Below are 20536 nucleotides of genomic sequence, written 5' to 3'. Positions count from 1 at the left end.
AAACTGAATTCTTTAGCAATTTCCTCAGTACATAATAGACAAATAGAATTAATCAATTTCCATATTCAATGTTTGTTTCAAATCACCTCTGAGAAAGTAACAATATAATGCTTTAGCTTTGGGCCACATAAAAACAAAGAAAATTCAATCACAAAGATTCACTTGGAAGGACATTAAGTAGGAGGCAAACTTCATGATATTCTCACTCCCTTTACTGTCTTTATTGCTGTAAGTTATAAATTTTCTGTGTAAAAGACTAAAATCTTCAACACAGGGGTATATTTAAGCTACCATACTTATCATGTATAAAAGTGTAACTCTAAACTGTTAGCAACGTTGTTGTTTAGTTGCTAACTCCTGTCCAACTCTTTTGTGACCCCATGGACTGCAGCCACCAGGGTCCTCTGTCCATGGGATTTTCCAGGCAAGAATACTGGAGTCAGTGGCCATTTCCTTCTCCAAGGGATCTTCCCAACCCACAGATCAAATCTGTATCTCCTCCTTGACAAGCAGATTCTTTACCTCTGAGCAAATGGATTAGTAAACCCTGTCTTAAAATTTTAATAAAATGGCATCATTTTCATCCTACAGCTTAAGGTTCTACTTAAAACAAATTGAAATGCTTGACTGAATTTTTGACATATGCCATCAATTTTAAGAAAAAGCACTTCAAACTTTTTGGCATAAAAAAACAGAAGACAGGTAAATCCTTTAATTATGCAAGCTGTTTTTCCATACTTTCAAGTTATAATGAAATATTAAAGTACAAAATTCCACATATTATAGCTTTTTTTCTTTATACCCACCAACTTTAATAATTAGTATCTGTAAAGCACTATGCTAAGGACATATATGAATTGTGTTATTTACATTTACAACAAACTACCACCACGAGGGGATTATTTATACTAACAACCCGAGAGGTAAGCACTTCATATTATTAGCCCCATTTTACAAATGAGAAAGAAGTAACTTTCCTAAGTCGCCTCCACAGATAGAAAGTAAACACTGCTGACTTTTCTTTTTCTTACCTGAACTAGGGAGACTTTTTTGAAGATTTCTTTTAATTGAGTAACAAAGAGAGAGCAACATTTTCTTCCAGATCACTAAGGTTGAGAAGTTCCATTTCAGAATTGTATCAGTTTGAAATATCATAAACTTTCACAGAAACGCTATTTTCTCTAACATGCAAATAGTTCACTAAAGGAGAAGAGCATTTTAAGCCAAGTACTTTATTCCCTAAGGATCTAGCTGAAAAGCCAGACAAAGCCCTTGAACTTTATCAAGATAAATCCCTGGCATCCACTAATCACCAGAGAGAATCTCTGAAGGAGATAAGAGCAGGAATTTTGGCATGGGAATGAACACAAACACCTTGCCATCCACAAAGGCCCACAACCCGGCAGCCCATCAGCAAGGTTCCACTCATGGAGCTGTTACTCTAAACTTTCCAGCTATTGCTTGGAAGTTGATAATTCTTAAGATATGAGGAGAGTTGTGATTTCTGACACAGCATTCCAGAGATAAATACACGATCAGAGGGATGCTTTGAAATTCTCTAAGATACTCCTTTGGTCTAAAGCTGCATGAAAAGTTTTTCAAAAGGTGTCTCTTGCTTTGAAAAAGAGAGGGGGAAAACAGAGCAGTTTGCTTGCCATCAGACAATATGTTAAATGCATACCAGACATGTAAGCTCCAAACAGCCTCCTGAAAAATAGTACTGTCAAATTCCCCTTTGTTTTCTATTTTAATAAATCCCTAAAAATGGATTCCCTTTTCAGTTTCCTGAACAAGTTCATAACCTACTCACTGAAGGTATCATGAAGGCACAGAAAATTTGTCCACTATTTAAGAAGAAATAAATGCCAAAACACGTGAAAATTAGGGAATTTATAAGGAAACAACTCTGATTATATTAGAAATATACATTAAAGGTAAAAACCTACCCTCAAGGTTTTCTCATAATTTAATCTAACATTAATACAAATTTAAACAAATTTATAAATACTGTCAATTTTTTAAAAGCCTAATCATTTATACCTCAAAATATAGTCATTGCAGTTTGTCATATACTTTTTGAGACATATGGAAACATATATATATTTTTAAGACAATTAAATCCCAACCTAAATTGTACTCTGCTTTTTCATTTAATAATATATCTTCAACATCATTTCAAATCAATACATAGTGTTGTGCTTTTCTCTCATCAGTGGCTGCGGAGTATTTACCATATATTTACCATATGCATAGGAAACAACACAAGCAACCAGTTCTTCATTTGCAACTACGTCTGCACAGCACTGCCAAATGACAGGGTAGAGAGTCCACTGGCTATGGCTTAAATCCCAGCTCCACCACTTATTAGCACAAGAGCTTAAGCTGCTTTTTTACATTCCCTATGCCTCAGTTTCTTCATCTGTAAAATAAAAACAAAAACAGTATCTGTCTACCCACCTACCTGCCTATCTAAAACAATGCACTTTAACACTTTCACAGGGTAAAAGCTCAACAGGTATTAGCTTAATTAAGAAATTCCTCTTACAGGAAGAAAACATTTTGTACTTGTATACATCTGTATAAAATTCTAGAGATATAATTAAGTTTGCATATTTAAAATTTTAATTAACTGCCAATTTTCCCTCAAATAAACTGTACCACAATGCCCTCCACAATGTACCCTCATTAACACTAGGCATAATCTTTTAAACTTCTAGATTTCTCCATGCTAAGTGCTACAGATTAATATATATTCAATATCATTTCACACCAATACATATTGTTCTGCTTTTTTTCCGCTTTAATAGTCCTATAGTATCACACTGTCACATAGGAAACTGAGACTCAGAGGGATGAAGTAATTTGTCCAAATCCACTAATAAGTAAATGAGCCAGAACTCACACACAGCTGTGTCTGATTTCCAGAATCAATATATAATTCCTATAAGCCTAATTTAAAAAAAAAAGAAAGAAAGGAATAAAAGGAAAAAAAGATCTGACTCTAGCAACCACTGTCTCTATAGCAACACATCACACATATACCAATATGCTATTTACCTGGAACTGAGACTCTACCAGTCTTATCATTCCAGGACACTCGATCTAAACTTTAGACAGAGGGAGAAGGAACAAGATGACAGAGGATGATGGCAAAAAGATTTTCCAAGAAAATTATATATTCCCAGTGTTCAGTGCACCTTAATTATATAAATAATTTTAACCAGCTTGGACGTCTAATGTGCCAACAAGTCTGAAGTAGGAAATCAAGAGATAAGATGAAATACAGAGAAGGCACAGTGAAATAAACAACCAGAAAGTAGGAAATTATGATGAAAATATGTCAAAAGAAAACAGAAGCCAACTGGAAGGCAATCCCACTGGATAAATAAGAGACAATTTCAGTATCAAGATAAACAACAACATAACAGTATAATTCATTCTATAAAACAGGAAACCATAAGGCCATATATTGAATGTATTGAATTCATTTGATGAGGATGATAACAGTTTCATAGTACCTCTTCCCAAGGAGTACCTTAACAGTGGAGAAACCCAGAAAATCCCATTTTAATAAATGATCTGAATGAGTATCATCAGTAAGAAGATAAAACTGCGTGCCACTTGTTAGAACACAACAGGAAAAAACAGGGCCACTTCTGAGATACTACTCCCAAAGACGCTTTAAATTGAATCGAATCTCGAGGAAACAATAACAAACTAAACTGAGGGACATTATGCAAAACAGCTGGAATCTCACCTTCTAAAGGGTCGAGGCTATTAAATTCAAGCAAAGAATAAGGAACTATTCTTCCAAAATGAAGAACAGAGACACAACAAAATACAGTGCACAATTCTGAATTCAATCCTTCTACTAAAAAGAGCATTACTGAGAAAATCAACGAAACTTGAAATGGGTTTGAAGATGTGCAAGTATGATATCAATCTTAATTTCCTTATTGTGATGAATTTACTGTGGACATGCAGAAAAAAAACACAATAAACTATTCAAAAAGGATGGCGTATTGTATCAATTTCCCCTCAACAGGTTTAGGAAAAGTAAAATTTCTTCTAATTGGCAACTTTTCTATAAGGTAGAGCTTGTTTCATATAAAAATGTTGACCTTTGAAAAAGAATTCAATAACTCATATATATGTCTTACAGACACAATTTCAGAAAATTTACTGTAAATTTAATATAAAGAAGCATCTCAAGCAAATTAGCCAAAGGTTTCTTAGGACAACAGAACCTACAAAGTCAGGAATCTCCAGTCAGCTCTCTCAAGCTGTCAAGACTGAACACTTAGATGAACTCCTAAGTCTGCCAGAATTCAGATTCCCACTTTTTCCATAAAGGCTGGCACATACTGACAGCAGGGGAGTGAAAGATAACCATTTGGAAGAATAAGTGATTTTAGGTTCCAACAAACAAAGAAGAAAATTATTTAATACACAACTTGCTCTATACAGTCAGCAAAAATAAGACGAGGAGCTGACTGTGGCTCAGATCATGAACTCCTTATTGCCAAATTCTGACTTAAATTGAAGAAAGTAGGGAAAACCACTAGATCACTCAGGTATGACCTAAATCAAATCCCTTATGTTTATACAACAGAAGTGAGAAACAGATTTAAGGAACTAGATCTGATAGACAGAGTGCCTGATGAGCTATGGTCAGAGGTTCATGACATCATACAAGACACAGGGATCAAGACCATCCCCATGGAAAAGAAAGGCAAAAAAGCAAAATGGCTGTCTGGAGATGCCTTACAAATAGCTGTGAAAAGAAGAGAAGTGAAAGGCAAAGGAGAAAAGGAAAGATATAAGCACCTGAATGCAGAGTTCGAAAGAATAGCAAGAAGAGGTAAGAAAGCCTTTCTCAGCAATCAATGCAAAGAAATAGAGGAAAACAACAGAATGGGAAAGACTAGAGATCTCTTCAAGAATATTAGAGATACCAAGGGAACATTTCATGCAAAGATGGGCTCGATAAAGGACAGAAATGGTATGGACCTATCAGAAGCAGAAGATATTAAGAAGAGGTGGCAAGAATACACAGAAGAACTGTACGATCTTCATGACCAAGATAATCACGATGGTGTGATCCCTCACCTAGACCCAGACATCCTGGAATGTGAAGTGAAGTGGTCCTTAGAAAGCATCACTACAAACAAAGCTAGGGGAGGTGATGGAATTCCAGTTGAGCTATGTCAAATCCTGAAAGATGATGCTGTTAAAATGCTGTACTCAATATGCCAGCAAATTTGTAAAACTCAGCAGTGGCCACAGGACTGGAAAAGGTCAGTTTTCATTCCAATCCCAAAGAAAGGCAATGCCAAAGAATCCTCAAACTACCACACAGTTGCACTCATCTCACACGCTAGTAAAATAATGCTCAAAATTCTCCAAGCCAGGCTTCAACAGTACGTGAACCGTGAACTTCCAGATGTTCAAGCTGGTTTTAGAAAAGGCAGAGGAACCAGAGATCAAATTGCCAACATCCGCTGGATCATCGAAAAAGCAAGACAGTTCCAGGAAAACATCTATTTCTGCTTTGATTATTCCAAAGCCTTTGTCCGTGTGGATCACAATAAACTGTGGAAAATTCTTCAAGAGATGGGAATACCAGACCACCTGACCTGCCTCTTGAGAAATCTGTATGCAGGCCAGGAAGCAACAGTTAGAACTGGACATGAAACAGCAGACTGGTTCCAAATAGGAAAAGGAGTACATCAAGGCTTATTTAAATTCTATGCAGAGTACATCATGAGGAACGCTGGGCTGGAAGAAGCACAAGCTGGAATCAAGATTGCCAGGAGAAATGTCAATAACCTCAGATATGCAGATGACACCACTTTATGGCAGAAACTGAAGAGGAACTAAAAAGCCTCTTGATGGAAGTGAAAGAGGAGAGTGAAAGAGTCAGCTTAAAGCTCAACATTCAGAAAACGAAGATCATGGCATCCGGTCCCATCACTTCATGGGAAATAGATGGGGAAACAGTGGAAACAGTGGCAGACTTTGTTTTTCTGCCTCCAAAATCACTGCAGATGGTGACTGCAGCCATGAAATTAAAAGACGCTTACTCCTTGGAAGGAAAGTTATGACCAACCTAGATAGCATATTGAAAAGCACAGACATTACTTTGTCAACAAAGATCTGTCTAGTCAAGGCTATGGTTTTTCTAGTGGTCATGTATGGATGCGAGAGTTGGATTGTGAAGAAAGCTGAGCACCGAAGAATTAATGCTTTTGAACTGTGGTGTTGGAGAAGACTCTTGAGAGTCCCTTGGACTGCAAGGAGATCCAACCAGTCCATTCTAAAGGAGATCAGTCCTGGGTGTTCATTGGAAGGACTGATGCTGAAGCTGAACCTCCAATACTTTGGCCACCTCATGCAAAGAGTTGACTCATTGGAAATAACTGATGCTGGGAGGGATTGGGGGCAGAAGAAGAGGATGACAGAGGATGAGATGGCTGGATGGCATCACCGACTCGATGGACATGAGTTTGAATGAACTCTGGGAGCTGGTGATGGACAGGGAGGCCTGGAGTGCTGCGATTCATGGGGTCGCAAAGAGTCGGACATGACTGAGTGACTGAACTGAACTGAATGTGATATTAACATTATTCTTAAACAATCTTAATGATTATGTTGATAATAGCATTGAAACATGTATATTATCATATGTGAAACACATCACCAGTCCAAGTTCAATGCATGAGACAGGGTGCTCAGGGCCAGGGCAAGGGATGACCCAGAGGGGTAGGATGGGGAGGGAAGTGGGAAGGGGGTTCAGGATGGGGTACACATGTACACCCACGGCTGACTCATGTCAATGTATGGCAAAAACCACTACAATATCGTAAAGTAATTAGCCTCCAATTAAAATAAATAAATTTAATTTTTAAAAAAATGAAATGATATACAAACCTGTCAACAAAATATCATAATTTTCAAAACTAGATTAAAACATCCCTTTTTAATGCTGAAGCTACAAAATTTAACAAAGTTAAATTCCTGCTTAAACTCCATTATAATGCATGTATTTATAAGATGCTAAAACAAAAGACTATTTATAGTACCTGTCAAAAGATCTGAACTGCACAGGTTGTTCAGCAGAGAGATCTCCGAGAGCCCCAAGGCAGGCTGGTGGCAGAAGGGCAGGATCCACGGTGACCCCATCTGCTGGTATGTTTACTAAGCTTCGGAGAATGTCCTTCACGTTGACATTTTTTGAAACTGGAACTGACGGTGCAGCCTGGCTATCCAATTCATTCCCTCCGTCACTTTTGGTTTCCTGAGATTTACTGACTTCTGAAGAAAGAGTGCACAGCGCCTCATTGATGGCATCGGGGCCTGCAGTGACGCTCTGAGGGGCTCCAGGAGCAGCCACGTCCTCACAGCTGCCTAGCCCAGGAGCTGTTTCTCCCCCAATGCCTGAGTCCCTCCTTGGAGCAGGTGATATGCTTCCAGATTCTTCCACAGATGCTGGAGTTACTGGGCTCGATGCTGCTGGTGAGTCTTCTACATCTTGCCCAGAAAAAGAAGAAAAGTAAAAATTAAAAAAATTTACAAATAATTTTAAAAAGGTACATTGACTCCTAATTGTTTTAGATTATGAAACTTACAGCATGTTTTAAAAGGCTAAAACAAATTAATCTATAAAATGTACTGAGTAAATATACATATAATGAAATAGTTTAATAAAATAATAATAATAAATAAGGTTAACAAAGTATCTGAGAAAACCCCAAACTGAATATGACATACCAATGGGTAGCAACACAAGATTGAAAGCCATTGGTCTATAAGAAAAACTCCAAAATCCTTCGGGTATACTCAAGGTTCTTCAAAAATAGAAGTCTGCTAGGATGTAAACTTCATCAGGGTAGTGAATTTGTCTTCATTAACACTTCATCTCCAGCACTAGTGACAATGCCTGGGCCTACAACAATGTCCGGCAAGTAGTAGGTCCACCAATAAGTATTTTTCATCTCCAACTTTATCTCCTGCTACTCATGCCGTAATACATATACAACACAAAATTGCTTACAATCTGCTGAATGGGCTTCTGTGCCTTATACACTGGCATTTCTTCGGGTAATAGTCCCAAGACCTCTACCTCAGACATAGATTCTACTAGAAAACATGTTACGAACCTTATATGGATGAATGATTCAATGACCTTTAAAATCTAGTTCCACAAGGAACATCACCTTTTCTATTTGATTTTCATTCCCTCCAATCAGGTATTGATTCCATTTCAACAAAAATGTTCCATCTTACTAAATCCAATGACCAATTTTCGACCTAACAGCTCTTGACATAACAGCTGCTGCTGCTGCTAAGTCGCTTCAGTCATGTCCGACTCTGTGAGACCCCACAGACGGCAGCCCATGAGGCTCCCCCGTCCCTGGGATTCTCCAGGCCAGAACAGCAGCAGCAACCGCGTATTCCTTCCAGGCTGGTAACACTCTTCCAGCTTTTCACATGCCTTACTGTGATTCCTTCTTCACTTCCTTCACTTCTCTTTCTCCCTTATTTCTTAACTTGGAGGAATTCAGTACTCAGTTCTTAATCCTTTTACTTGTTCTATCAACATTTATATTGTTAATGGTCTCATTCACTCTCCAAGTATTAAATATCACTATTTCAATCATTCAATCAAATTTAGATTGTTGTATGTAACTGCCTACTCTACATTTTTTTAATATGTCTAAAAGACATCATAAACACAACATATCGAAAATTAAATTTCTTATCCTTGCCTATGTTTCACCTTCAGTCTATCCAACTGTACATTATTATTATTCTTGACTACCTTCGATATTTCACATACGGACACCTAATATTTTTAAATACTGCTTTCTCACCATCAGAATATATCCAAAATCTCACTGCTTCTCACTAGCCCTACAGTTACCACCCAGGTCAATACCCAAATCACCTCTTGCCGAGATTATTGCAATATACTCCTAACTGGTTATGTTAGACTGTTACATTAATGGATCTACAGGTCGTGCCTCCTGGTATTCATCCCCTTGAGCAGTTCTTGAGTATGGGCTGCGCCTGACTTCAGTTCAGTTCAGCTGTTCAGTCATGTACGACTCTTTGTGACCCCACAGACTGCAGCACGCCAGGCCTCCCTGTCCATCTCCAACTCCCGGAGTTTACTCAAACTCATATCCATTGAATTGGCCATCGAACCATCTCATCTTCTGTCATCCCCTTCTCCTCCTGCCTTCAATCTTTCCCATAATCAGGGTCTTCTCCAATGAGTCAGTTCTTCACATCAGGTGGCCAAAGTATTAAAGCTTCAGCTTCAACATCAGTCCTTCCAATGAATATTCCAAAATCTAAACATATATGAATGTTCAGGACTGATTTCCTTTAGGATGGACTGGTTGGATCTCCTTGCACTCCAAGGGCCTCTCAAGAGTCTTCTCCAACACCACAGTTCAAAAGCATCAATTCTTCAGCACTCAGCTTTCTTTATAGTCCAACTCTCACATCCTTACATGACCACTGGAAAAACCATAGCCCTGACTAGATGGACCTTTGTTGGCAAGGTAATGTCTCTGCTTTTTAATAAGCTGTCTAGGTTGGTCATAACTTTTCTTCCAAGGAGTAAGTGTCTTTTAATTTCATGGCTGCAGTCACCATCTGCAGTGATTTTGGAGCCGAAGGATATAAAGTCTATCACTGTTTCCATTGTTTCCCCACCTATTTGCCATGAAGTGATAGGACCAGATACTATGATCTTAGCTTGCTGAATATTGAGCTTTAAGGCAACTTATTCACTCTCCTCTTTCACTTTCATCAAGAGGCTCTTTAGTTCCTCTTCACTTTCTGCCATAAGGGTGGTGTCATCTGCATATTTGACATAATTGAGATTTCTCCTGGCAATCTTGATTGCAGCTTGTGCTTCATCCAGTCCAGCATTTCTCATGATGTTCTCTGCACATAAGTTAAATAAGCAGGGTAGCAATATACAGCCTTGATGTACTCCTTTCCCTATTTGGAACCAGTCTGTTGTTCCACATCCAGTTAACTGTTGCTTCTTGACCTGCATACAGATCTCTCAGGAGTCAGGTCAGGTGGTCTGGTATTACCATCTCTTGAAGAATTTTCCACAGGGCCTGACATACTTACACTTATGTGGCAAAAGTGACAATGGGCCAGTTCAGTACCCAGTCTTTAAGAAGATCTAACAGTTTGTGCATTCTCAGAATCCCTGAACATCTCTGAAAGCAGTCTGGCTACCTTGCTGGTAAGATCATGCAGAGAGACCTCCACATAGGAGATAAAGGACCTCCAAACTAATGGAGTAAAACAAAGGAATTTAGCTGAAAACAAGTAGCAAGGTCCCCGACACACAACCCCAGTCTAGTCATTTTAGTCCGTCAGCCCTAGATCTTGGAGCTATTCTAGCTGAGGCACTAGATAAATGAGTAAAAAATTATCTCAGACTTTCCAACCCCAGAAACATCATTTGGAGCAGGAATTTTTACCACTGTGCCTTATCTGAATCAAAGTCATGGAATCAGGATAACAAGACTAAAATAGTTGGGAGTTTTCGCTTTCAGGTAATCTGTAACACAGTGCTCCATAACTGAAACTCTGCTTTTTCTTACCTTACAGGAAGTAATCTTAACAGAATTCCACATTCTACTTTTTAATAACATACATCAATTCTAACTCCTGTACTCAAAGCCCTCCAAAAATTTCCCATTCTCCTTAGAGTGAAAATTCACACTCCCTTTCTCCTGGTTATTCCTGATTTATTTCCCCAATTTTTATTGTCTTAAGGCTTAACATCTTCTAAAATACTATACAATTTGTTTTATTATATATACCCATTTTCTACTTATTCTCCTAGAATACAAGCTCTATGAAGGCAGATTTTTTGTTTCTGCTCATCAGTAATGAACAGGTACCTAAGAGGTACCAAATGAATACTGATTGGATAGATAACTCTCCTCTGTTGGGTAGGAGCTACTTCTGTAACCACATTAGCTGCTTCTCTATACATCTATGACTGGCAGCTAATTTTATATATAACTCCAATTATTACACTTATTTGTTAACAAATATGTCTTATAAAAGAATATACGTTATTCTTCACAACAAATGCTGAGTTAAAAACATTTAATACTTTATTCGTAAACTGTAACATTTTCTCAGTTATTTTTTAATTAGATGGCTCACTTAAAACAAATCACGTCTTAGTTGCAATTAACTACAGGGTCTTTAAAACACTTCGTTATTAATAACAAATAATTGCATGTTCTCATTAATGTATACATAAACGGATTTAAATTCCAGGATGAATATTTTAACTGCCGTAAGTAGGTAATGTTTTACTTGACTTTTGGATGCCGGATAATAAAATGCAGAAACTTACCAGGGAGCGACAAATTTCCACATTCACTACCAGTTTCTCTAGACTGGCTGTGCCTTTCATTCTGCGGTTCCAAAATGTCTCTGTACTTTGACACCATAAGAACGGAGACAAAGTATACAACTGCCAAGGCTAAAAACTGTGCTTGTTTGCTATCCTCCTGGGGAGAGAATAAAAGGAGTTAATCATGCCACTACTAAGTAACACGTTTGAATCTTATTTTACAAGACAACATTCAAATACAGAACATATTCACAAATCTTTTGAAATACACAGAAACTAGTAATGAATTCACCTGAGCAAAGATTGAACAAAGACTCTTAAAAATATGCCTGTATATGTTAGGTTTTATGCTTGTGAAACAGGAGAGAGATGCTGGCTCATTTTTTTTACATTAAGTAACTCAATCTGAAGAGATATGTCCTAATATACTTTATAAGATTAATCAAATAACAACTATAATTATATATGAACCATTATTTTTACTTCCAACCATAAGAATTAAATTATGTTTTAAAAAAATCAGAATAACAGTTTTCCTAAAAGACAAACATTTGAGATTATTAAAAGTGAGGTTATCAGAGACAGAACTAGATGCTAAAGAAATTCTCAAGAGTATTTCAAAGGAAGATAGACAAACAAGTGTCCAGGACTTAATACAGTGTCTGGAGAAAGAAAAGGACAAACCAGGCTGATCTCTAAAGAGGTTCAGGCTTCATCTCAGCTCTACAGATCACCTATACATATCAATCACCGCTTCACCTAATAAAAATTCCCCATTTTCAAAGGAACATTGCACACATTACTAATTTTGATAACTTTTAAAAATACACTTGAACCTAAAGGAAAAAGTCAAAATTTGTCCATCAAATTCTGAAACTCAAGTAGCAGATAAATTTAGGATAAACAAAATAAAGAACATGGTTGCCTAGGAGATAAATAAATGGAAACAACTGGTACAAATAAGGCTTTAAAGTTATCAATTAATGATTATCAAAAGTTTTGGACACAATTTCAGGGAAAAATTAAATTTCAGAGTCTACTGAAAATATCCACTTAACAGGATTATTAGATATATCTATAATCTGACAAGAATCTTTGGTAGTTCTTAGGTTCATGTGTAACATCTTATTAGTCTTGATAGAAAAGATATGTTCATTTTTCCTTTCTTAAATTAACATACTCTTTTCTCCAGAAACTCCTATGTTCTTCTGCCACATAATCCTACCATCTATTACAATAACTGCTACCAATGGTATCAACATTAACAATGTAGGCAAATAACCTGTTTCGTCTTCTTAATGTTTTATAAATTATTTATACCTATCTAAATGTTCAAGCTGGTTTTAAAAAAGGCAGAGGAACCAGAGATCAAATTGCCAACATCTGCTGGATCATCAAAAAAGCAAGACAGTTCCAGAAAAACATCTATTTCTGCTTTATTGACTATGCCAAAGCCTTTGACTGTGTGGATCAAAATAAACTGTGGAAAATTCTGAAAGAGACAGGAATACGAGACCACTTGACCTGCCTCTTGAAAAACCTATATGCAGGTCAGGAAGCAACAGTTAGAACTGGATATGAAACAACAGACTGGTTCCAAATGCGAAAAGGAGTACGTCAAGGCTGTATATTGTCACCCTGCTTCCCTAACCTCTATGCAGAGTACATCATGAGAAACGCTGGGCTGGAAGAAGCACAAGCTGGAATCAAGATTGCCGGGAGAAATCTCAATAACCTCAGATATGCAGATGACACCACCCTTATGGCAGAAAGTGAAGAGGAACTAAAAAGCCTCTTGATGAAAGTGAAAGAGGACAGTGAAAAAGTTGGCTTAAAACTCAACATTCAGAAAGCTAACATTACGGCATCCAGTCCCATCACTTCATGGGAAATAGATGGGGAAACAGTGGAAACAGTGTCAGGCTTTACTTTGGGGGGCTCCAAAATCACCGCAGATGGTGACTGCAACCATGAAATGAAAAGACGCTTACTCCTTGGAAGGAAAGTTATGACCAACCTAGATAGCATATTGAAAAGCACAGACATTACTTTGTCAACAAAGATCTGTCTAGTCAAGGCTATGGTTTTTCTAGTGATCATGTATGGATGTGAGAGTTGGACTGTGAAGAAAGCTGAGAGACAAAGAATTGATGCTTTTGAACTGTGGTGTTGGAGAAGACTCTTGAGAGTCCCTTGGACTGCAAGGAGATCCAACCAGTCCATTCTAAAGGAGATCAGTCCTGGGTGTTCATTGGAAGGATTGATGCTAAAGCTGAACCTCCAATACTTTGGCCACCTCATGCGAAGAGTTGACTCATTGGAAAAGACTCTGATGCTGGGAAGGATTAGGGGCAGGAGGAGAAAGGGACGACAGAGGATGAGATGACTGGATGACATTACTGACTCAATGGACGTGTGTCTGAGTGAACTCCAGGAGTTGGTGATGGACAGGGAGGCCTGGTGTGCTGCGATTCATGGGGTCGCAAAGAGTTGGAGACGACTGAGCGAATGAACTGAACTGAATTGAAATTTTTATTTAGTCCCTTAGCATGTTCAATGTTTAGTAACTACAGTATGAAGTATACAGGGTATGCCTGTTTTATGCCTAAATAAGAAATATCGCATAGATCCTTATGTTTAAGATCTAACTCCCAAAACAAATTTGTTTTCAACTGTAGCTGTCATTTATTAAATACTTACTGTGAGTCAGGCACTGTGCTACAGTCATTAACCCATATACATAAAATGAGGCCTACAGAAGTTAAGTAATTTACCTAAGGGCACACAGTAAATGCAAAAGCAAATCTGAACTCAGATTAGAGTGATTAAAAACCTTAGCTCTTAAGTTCTAGGTAATGATTTATTTATATCCCCAATCTTAGGTAATTTCCTTTTTCTTCAAAGTTTGCTTATGCTAGAATAGGCTCTGGATATAGCCCGAGAAATAAGCTCTTTTCCCTTAGGTAAAAGTCCTATACGATGACTTTATCACTTTTCTAATTACCAAAAAAATTAAAGTTATTTCTTACTTTCAGAAATGACATGATAGACATAGGAGACACTCTAATTCTCTGTCCAAATATTGTGATATAATAAGAGCCAGGGTAAGGTGTATTGATTTCATTTTAAATGCTATAGGAAAATCATTAGAAAAATTTTAAAGCCAAAGACTTACATCACTTATTGTAGATTTTTAAAATTCATTTTAGGAAATACAAAGTTATAGGGCAATAGACTCAACAACTGCTCCAAGAGAATGCGGAAAGAAGGAAGCAGCAATATTTGGTTCCACAGTAGACCACAGGCAGTGGGTTTCAAAAACCACAAAGGTGATGCTTTGTTAATAAAAGGAATAATACAGTGACCAAAAAGCAAAAACCGGAGATCCAGAGAGGGAGCATAATTAAGTATATACAGATGTTAGTTAAGATGAAAATTTGAAGTATGGTTAATATGAAGTTTTCAAGAATCAGATTCCTTAGGCCCTTAATCCACTTTTACCTACCACTATTTGTGGTTTTAAGCAGATAATTTAAGCTAATACTGCTATCTTTCTCACAGAAGTATTCTTTGAATTAAATGAGATAATACATTATCAATCATCCAGTCTTATGCTTAATATACAATAAGTGTTTAAGACTATTAGCTATAGCTAATAACTACTATTAACAAATTGCAAACTTCATGAAGAATGAAGAGTGAAGTAAAACACTAGAAAAAGGAAAATTAAAACTGAAGTTATAAAGTTTATTTTTAAAAAACTTATGTATAGTATAGAGCAGCCTAGTACTCAACACACAGTAAGAGTTCAGTGAATATTAATGATAATACTCCAAATCCATGTGAGCAGGATCACAAATGATTTTAATTTTCATGTTTATGTTTTTTTAAACAACATTACAATTTCTACATGAAATTCTGCCATATTATGTCTCAAAATTAGCTAAAACAAACCTTTCACCTTTAAAATACTTAAAATACCATAAACAACATTTTGTCATGTACTTTTTTAAATTTATTTTTTAATATAAATTTATTTTAATTGGAGGCTAATTACTTTACAATATTGTGGTTTTGCCATATATCATCATGTTTTTATATCATATAAAACTTTCAAAGCACAGGTTCTGGTGTTTGACTGATGAGTTTGAATCCTATCATTTTCTAGCTCCATTAGCTTAAAAAAGTTACATGAACTCTCTGTGCTTCAAATTCCTCACTTATAAAATTGGAATTACAAAGTACACAACTCAAGAAGTTGTTGGAATTAATGATAATACATAAAGCACTTAGAATGCTTACTATCTAATAATGTGCTGTTGTTATCAGTAGCAACACTCTGATATATTAGCTCCATGTATATAAGTAATACTTTCTAAGATTCTAAAATCATTGTCAAGACAACTGGTATCTAAGTCTTCTTATTTCTACTTGACGATTTTATACCACAAAAAGGGTTCACTCTCAATACTTTGGGCCTAGGAGGAAATATGTGTCAGCTAAGAGAATATGTGAAAGAAATACTGGAACTTACTATGTCTCTGAAGACAACTGCCCGAAGTCGATTAATATCCATGTCTTGTAAGAGCCTGTCAAAATCTCTCACTGGAGATATACCACCAGTTACAAGGTCCACTGGACTCTATTTAAGACAAAACATATAAACACACACTGCAGAGATATTTTTAAAAATAACACACTATTCCGTGGGCAACAACATCTTTTCCCAGCTTGGTCTCCTCCTCCTCGCTTCTGTTTTTGGGTGCCAGGACAGAGGGGTGGGTATAGAAGGGAGCCATGAAAGGAAAAAGAACTGCATGCGTTTAACTCAACAAGCGCGTGAAACACAAACTGAAGTATCTGGAGGGAAAAGTATCATGGACACAAGGAAAGTAAACATTTGGAAAACCAGACAAGATTAAGTATAAGCAAATCTTTACTGTATACTCAAACACAAATATTTGAAGGTTATGTCCACAGACTAAAACAACTATTTTAGGACTTCTGTCAGATTTATTTAACTTTATGTTGAAATGAACAAATAAATTTAAGATCTTAACTGTAAAATAAGAGAATGCTTTCTTATTTAATTAATTATTCTGCAGGCTTACCTTCGCAGCAGATTTCCCAGTGGGAATCAGGCTGTGGGCCATTTTCTGGCTTTTTCCTGCTTCGCTTTTATTTCTCAGCTGTGACTGCTGCTGACACTCTAAGCAATTCCTTACTGCCACTGCACACACTGCAATTTAGGAAAACATTGTATTTAAGATTACGGAACTGACAAAACCCACCTATATAAGTTGCATAAGATTTTACTCGAAACAGATCACCTTCAGCAAATTCCTAAAATATCCCTGGGCTTTATCACCTACCGTTTGTTTTCTGACTCTGGTAGCCACTCTGTTAGGGCCCACTGCTAAAAGAACCTTATACTGTTTCTTAGATCTCACATAAGTTACTTGAAATAATCTTTTATGGGGGAAAAGATAGGGAAGAAAAGATTTTAAAAGTGTAAGAAAACAAAGTAAATCACAGTGCCATCAACCAGTCCCTCTATTATCTTCACTAAAGTACAACAGTTAAACTAGAAACCTGCACGTCTTTCTTAAAATTTTTATGATTACAGCATGATAGTAATAGGGACTGATAGAGGGTATAGCATTAAAGGGAATATTTATTTATAAGGACTATCTTCTACTGGCTTTCATTAAAACGGTTTAAAAGGTAGGGGACAAAAAGGAGATTGTGATTAATATACAATCCAAAATTACCTCTCTAAACATCTCACTTATCAGGCAGTTAACTCAAGTTATTCAGATGTTAACTGTGAACTTTAAAGACTTAGGTAATACACAATTGAGTATGAATTGATTCATATCATGTCATCATCTCCAATCCCAGCCAAATCAGTATCCCTAAAAGTATCTGTCTCCACAAGACTGGGAGAGCAAATTAGGAATAAAATAGCAAACTTAGGTGATAACCTCAAGCACCAGCTGACTATCATACAGCTACACACACAGAATTGAAAAACGAGAGTATTCAGAAAGGTGCCCAAAGAGAGCCACAGAAGCTGGAGAAAGACAAGGAACAGAGTGAAGAGGGAGGGAGGGAGAACATGGAACACAACTCTGTGCAGTCTGGGGTCAGGCCCAGCAAAAAACGTTCCAACTGCTTTTCTCACAGGCTGCAGAGCATCAAGTCTGGGTCTGCATCACGAAGTTAGAAACCACACTGGAGCGCCTAGTATCAGTCTCAGTAGTACAGTTTATTCTCACCGTCGCCATCTGACCTTCTCACTTCCAACTTCACGAACACAGGAGTGAGAAGGCCAGGGATGAAACCATCTGGACTGCTGTCACCAGGCTTACCATGTGCTGTTAAGTGGTCCTGAACAAGGAGAACATGTGGTGCTGGAGCACACTGAGGTATTCCTTTATTTTCTTCTATAGTTATGGAAATAGAGGGAGACAGTATTCTCCTAGTTACTGAATTTCATACTTCTTGAGTATACCAAAGCATTGCTAGTGTACGCTTCTACTTTCAATTCTACAAATGTACTCTTTTCAGGAAGTGGAGAGGTATAAAAGTGCCATATACAAAGTAATGGGTTCTAAATATTTTAATTGTATTATTGATATAAAGTTTAATGGTATATCCTGTAACAGAAAGAACAGCAATACTAGTTAAACTATATTCAAATTCCAACTCTGCCAATTTAGAGTGTCTGAATTTTCATTAAGTTAAATAACTACTTTGATCTCAAATTTCCTCATGATTAAAAGAAAATACAAATGAATGAATGGGAGAAAATGACTACTGACTCAATGTGAAAATGAGAAATGACATGCAACAATAGTAAATGAAAGCTTTTGTTTTGTCATGCTTACCATCTGACTCTTAACTAGGATTTTAAAACAATGTCCTAAAAATAGTATACCAAGTTCTTTAGAGCATTCCGAGTTTAAAAGTACTTTGAATCGTATTTTGAGTGAAAATAATCATGGTACCAAAAAAATCTAAGTATGTCTGAATATCTAAGTATAGATATTCTTGCTAAATATGGGGAAATATTTTATTAACTAATTAGACTTTCCAATTTTGATATTATATTTTCATAGGTATCTTATTAATCTGTCTTTACATGGCCATGGTTCCTAAAGATTTTGCTTTCATTTCTTGGTCCCCTTTTATCCACCTACTTCTCTCCATTTAATAAGCAAATCATTAACAAAGTCTCAGTATTTACAACTAGATACAGGAAATATTCTGCATAGAGAAAAACAATTTTTCTTCACCTAAGGAATTTCAGATTTCACTTAAAAATTGAAGGAAGAACTGCCTCCAGGACAAGAGCAGAGATTTAATAGTTATATCAATTTCATCACAACTTATCTGGATCAATGGCTGCATTTGAACAATGGTAGTTTAGAACCTTGCTACTCAAGTGTGTTTCCAAGAGAAGCAGCAACAACACTACCTGACTTACTAGAAGGACAATTTTAGGCCTCATCCCAGACCTCTATAAGCTAACCAGCATTTTAAGAATATCATCTGGTGATCCATGTGTATGAATCACATCAAAATTTGAGGACTCAATTCAGTTCAATTGCTCAGTCGTGTCTGACTCTTTGCGACCCCATGAACCGCAGCACGCCAGGCCTCCCTGTCCATCACCAACTCCCAGAGTTCACTCAAACTCATGTGCATTGAGTCGGTAATGCCATCCAGCCATCTCATCCTCTGTCGTCCCCTTCTCCTCCTGCCCCCAATCCCTCCCAGCATCAGAGTCTTTTCCAATGAGTCAACTCTTCGCATGAGGTGGCCAAAGTACTGGAGTTTCAGCTTTAGCATCATTCCTTCCAAAGAACTTCCAGGCCTGATCTTCTTCAGAATGAACTGCTTGGATCTCCTTGCAGTCCAAGGGACTCTCAAGAGTCTTCTCCAACACCACAGTTCCAAAGCATCAATTCTTCGGCACTCAGCCTTCTTCACAGTCCAACTCTCACATCCATACATGACCACTAGAAAAACCATAGCCTTGACTAGACGGACCTTAGTCGGCAAAGTAATGTGTCTGCTTTTGAATATGCTATCTAGGTTGGTCATAACTTTTCTTCCAAGGAGTAAGCGTCTTTTCATTTCATGGCTGCAGTCACCATCTGCAGTGATTTTGGAGCCCAAAAACATAAAGTCTGACACTGTTTCCCCATCTATTTCCCATGAAGTGATGGGACCAGATGCCATGATCTTCATTTTCTGAATGTTGAGCTTTAAGCCAACTTTTTCACTCTCCTCTTTCACTTTCATCAAGAGGCTTTTTAGTTCCTCTTCACTTTCTGCCATAAGGGTGGTGTCATCTGCATATCTGAGGTTATTGAGATTTCTCCCAGCAGTCTTGATTCCAGCTTGTGCTTCTTCCAGCCCAGCGTTTCTCATGATGTACTCTGCATAGAAGTTAAATAAGCAGGGTGACAATACACACTCTTGACGTACTCCTTTTTGTATCTGGAACCAATCTGTTGTTCCATCTCCAGTTCCAACTGTTGATTCCTGACCTGCATACAGGTTACTCAGGAGGCAGGTCAGGTGGTCTGGTATTCCCATCTCTCTCAGATTTTTCCACAGTTCATTGTGATCCACACAGTCAAAGGCACTGGCATAGTCAATAATGCAGAAATAGATGTTTTCCTGGAACTCTCTTGCTTTTTCGATGATCCAGCGGATGTTGGCAATTTGATCTCTGATTCCTCCGCCTTTTCTAAAACCAGCTTGAACATCTGGAATTTTACAGTTCACATATTGCTGAAGCCTGGCTTGGAGAATTTTGAGCATTACTTTACTAGCATGTGAGATGAGTCCAACTGTGTGGTAGTTTGAGGATTCTTTGGCATTGCCTTTCTTTGGGATTGGAATGAAAACTGACCATTTCCAGTCCTGTGGCCACTGCTGAGTTTTCCAAATTTGCTAGCATTTTGAATGCAGCACTTTCACAGCATCATCTTTCAGGATTTGACATAGCTCAACTGGAATTCTGTCACCTCCACTAACTTTGTTTGTAGTGGTGCTTTCTAAGGACCACTTGACTTCACATTCCAGGATGTCTGGCTCTAGGTGAGGGATCACACCATC

General features: G+C 37.4%; 1 protein-coding gene across 1 annotated transcript in view; it reads right to left on the bottom strand.

Moving 5' to 3' along the window:
* Positions 1 to 20536, bottom strand: part of LRBA (LPS responsive beige-like anchor protein) — a 746329-nt gene that overhangs the window by 552872 nt on the left and 172921 nt on the right. Inside the window, exons 26-29 of the mRNA XM_068990001.1 lie at positions 16516 to 16643; positions 15939 to 16046; positions 11405 to 11561; positions 7083 to 7530 (exon numbers count right to left, since the gene is read on the bottom strand). Coding sequence (XP_068846102.1) covers positions 7083 to 7530; positions 11405 to 11561; positions 15939 to 16046; positions 16516 to 16643 — 841 coding nt within the window. The remainder of the gene's footprint in view (positions 1 to 7082; positions 7531 to 11404; positions 11562 to 15938; positions 16047 to 16515; positions 16644 to 20536) is intronic.

The sequence above is a fragment of the Capricornis sumatraensis genome, chromosome 17 (assembly GCF_032405125.1).
Source record: "Capricornis sumatraensis isolate serow.1 chromosome 17, serow.2, whole genome shotgun sequence".
NCBI classification, from domain to species: Eukaryota; Metazoa; Chordata; class Mammalia; order Artiodactyla; family Bovidae; genus Capricornis; species Capricornis sumatraensis.
Note: the sequence above shows the minus strand (reverse complement) of the source record. Positions and strands in the feature narration are given on the sequence as shown.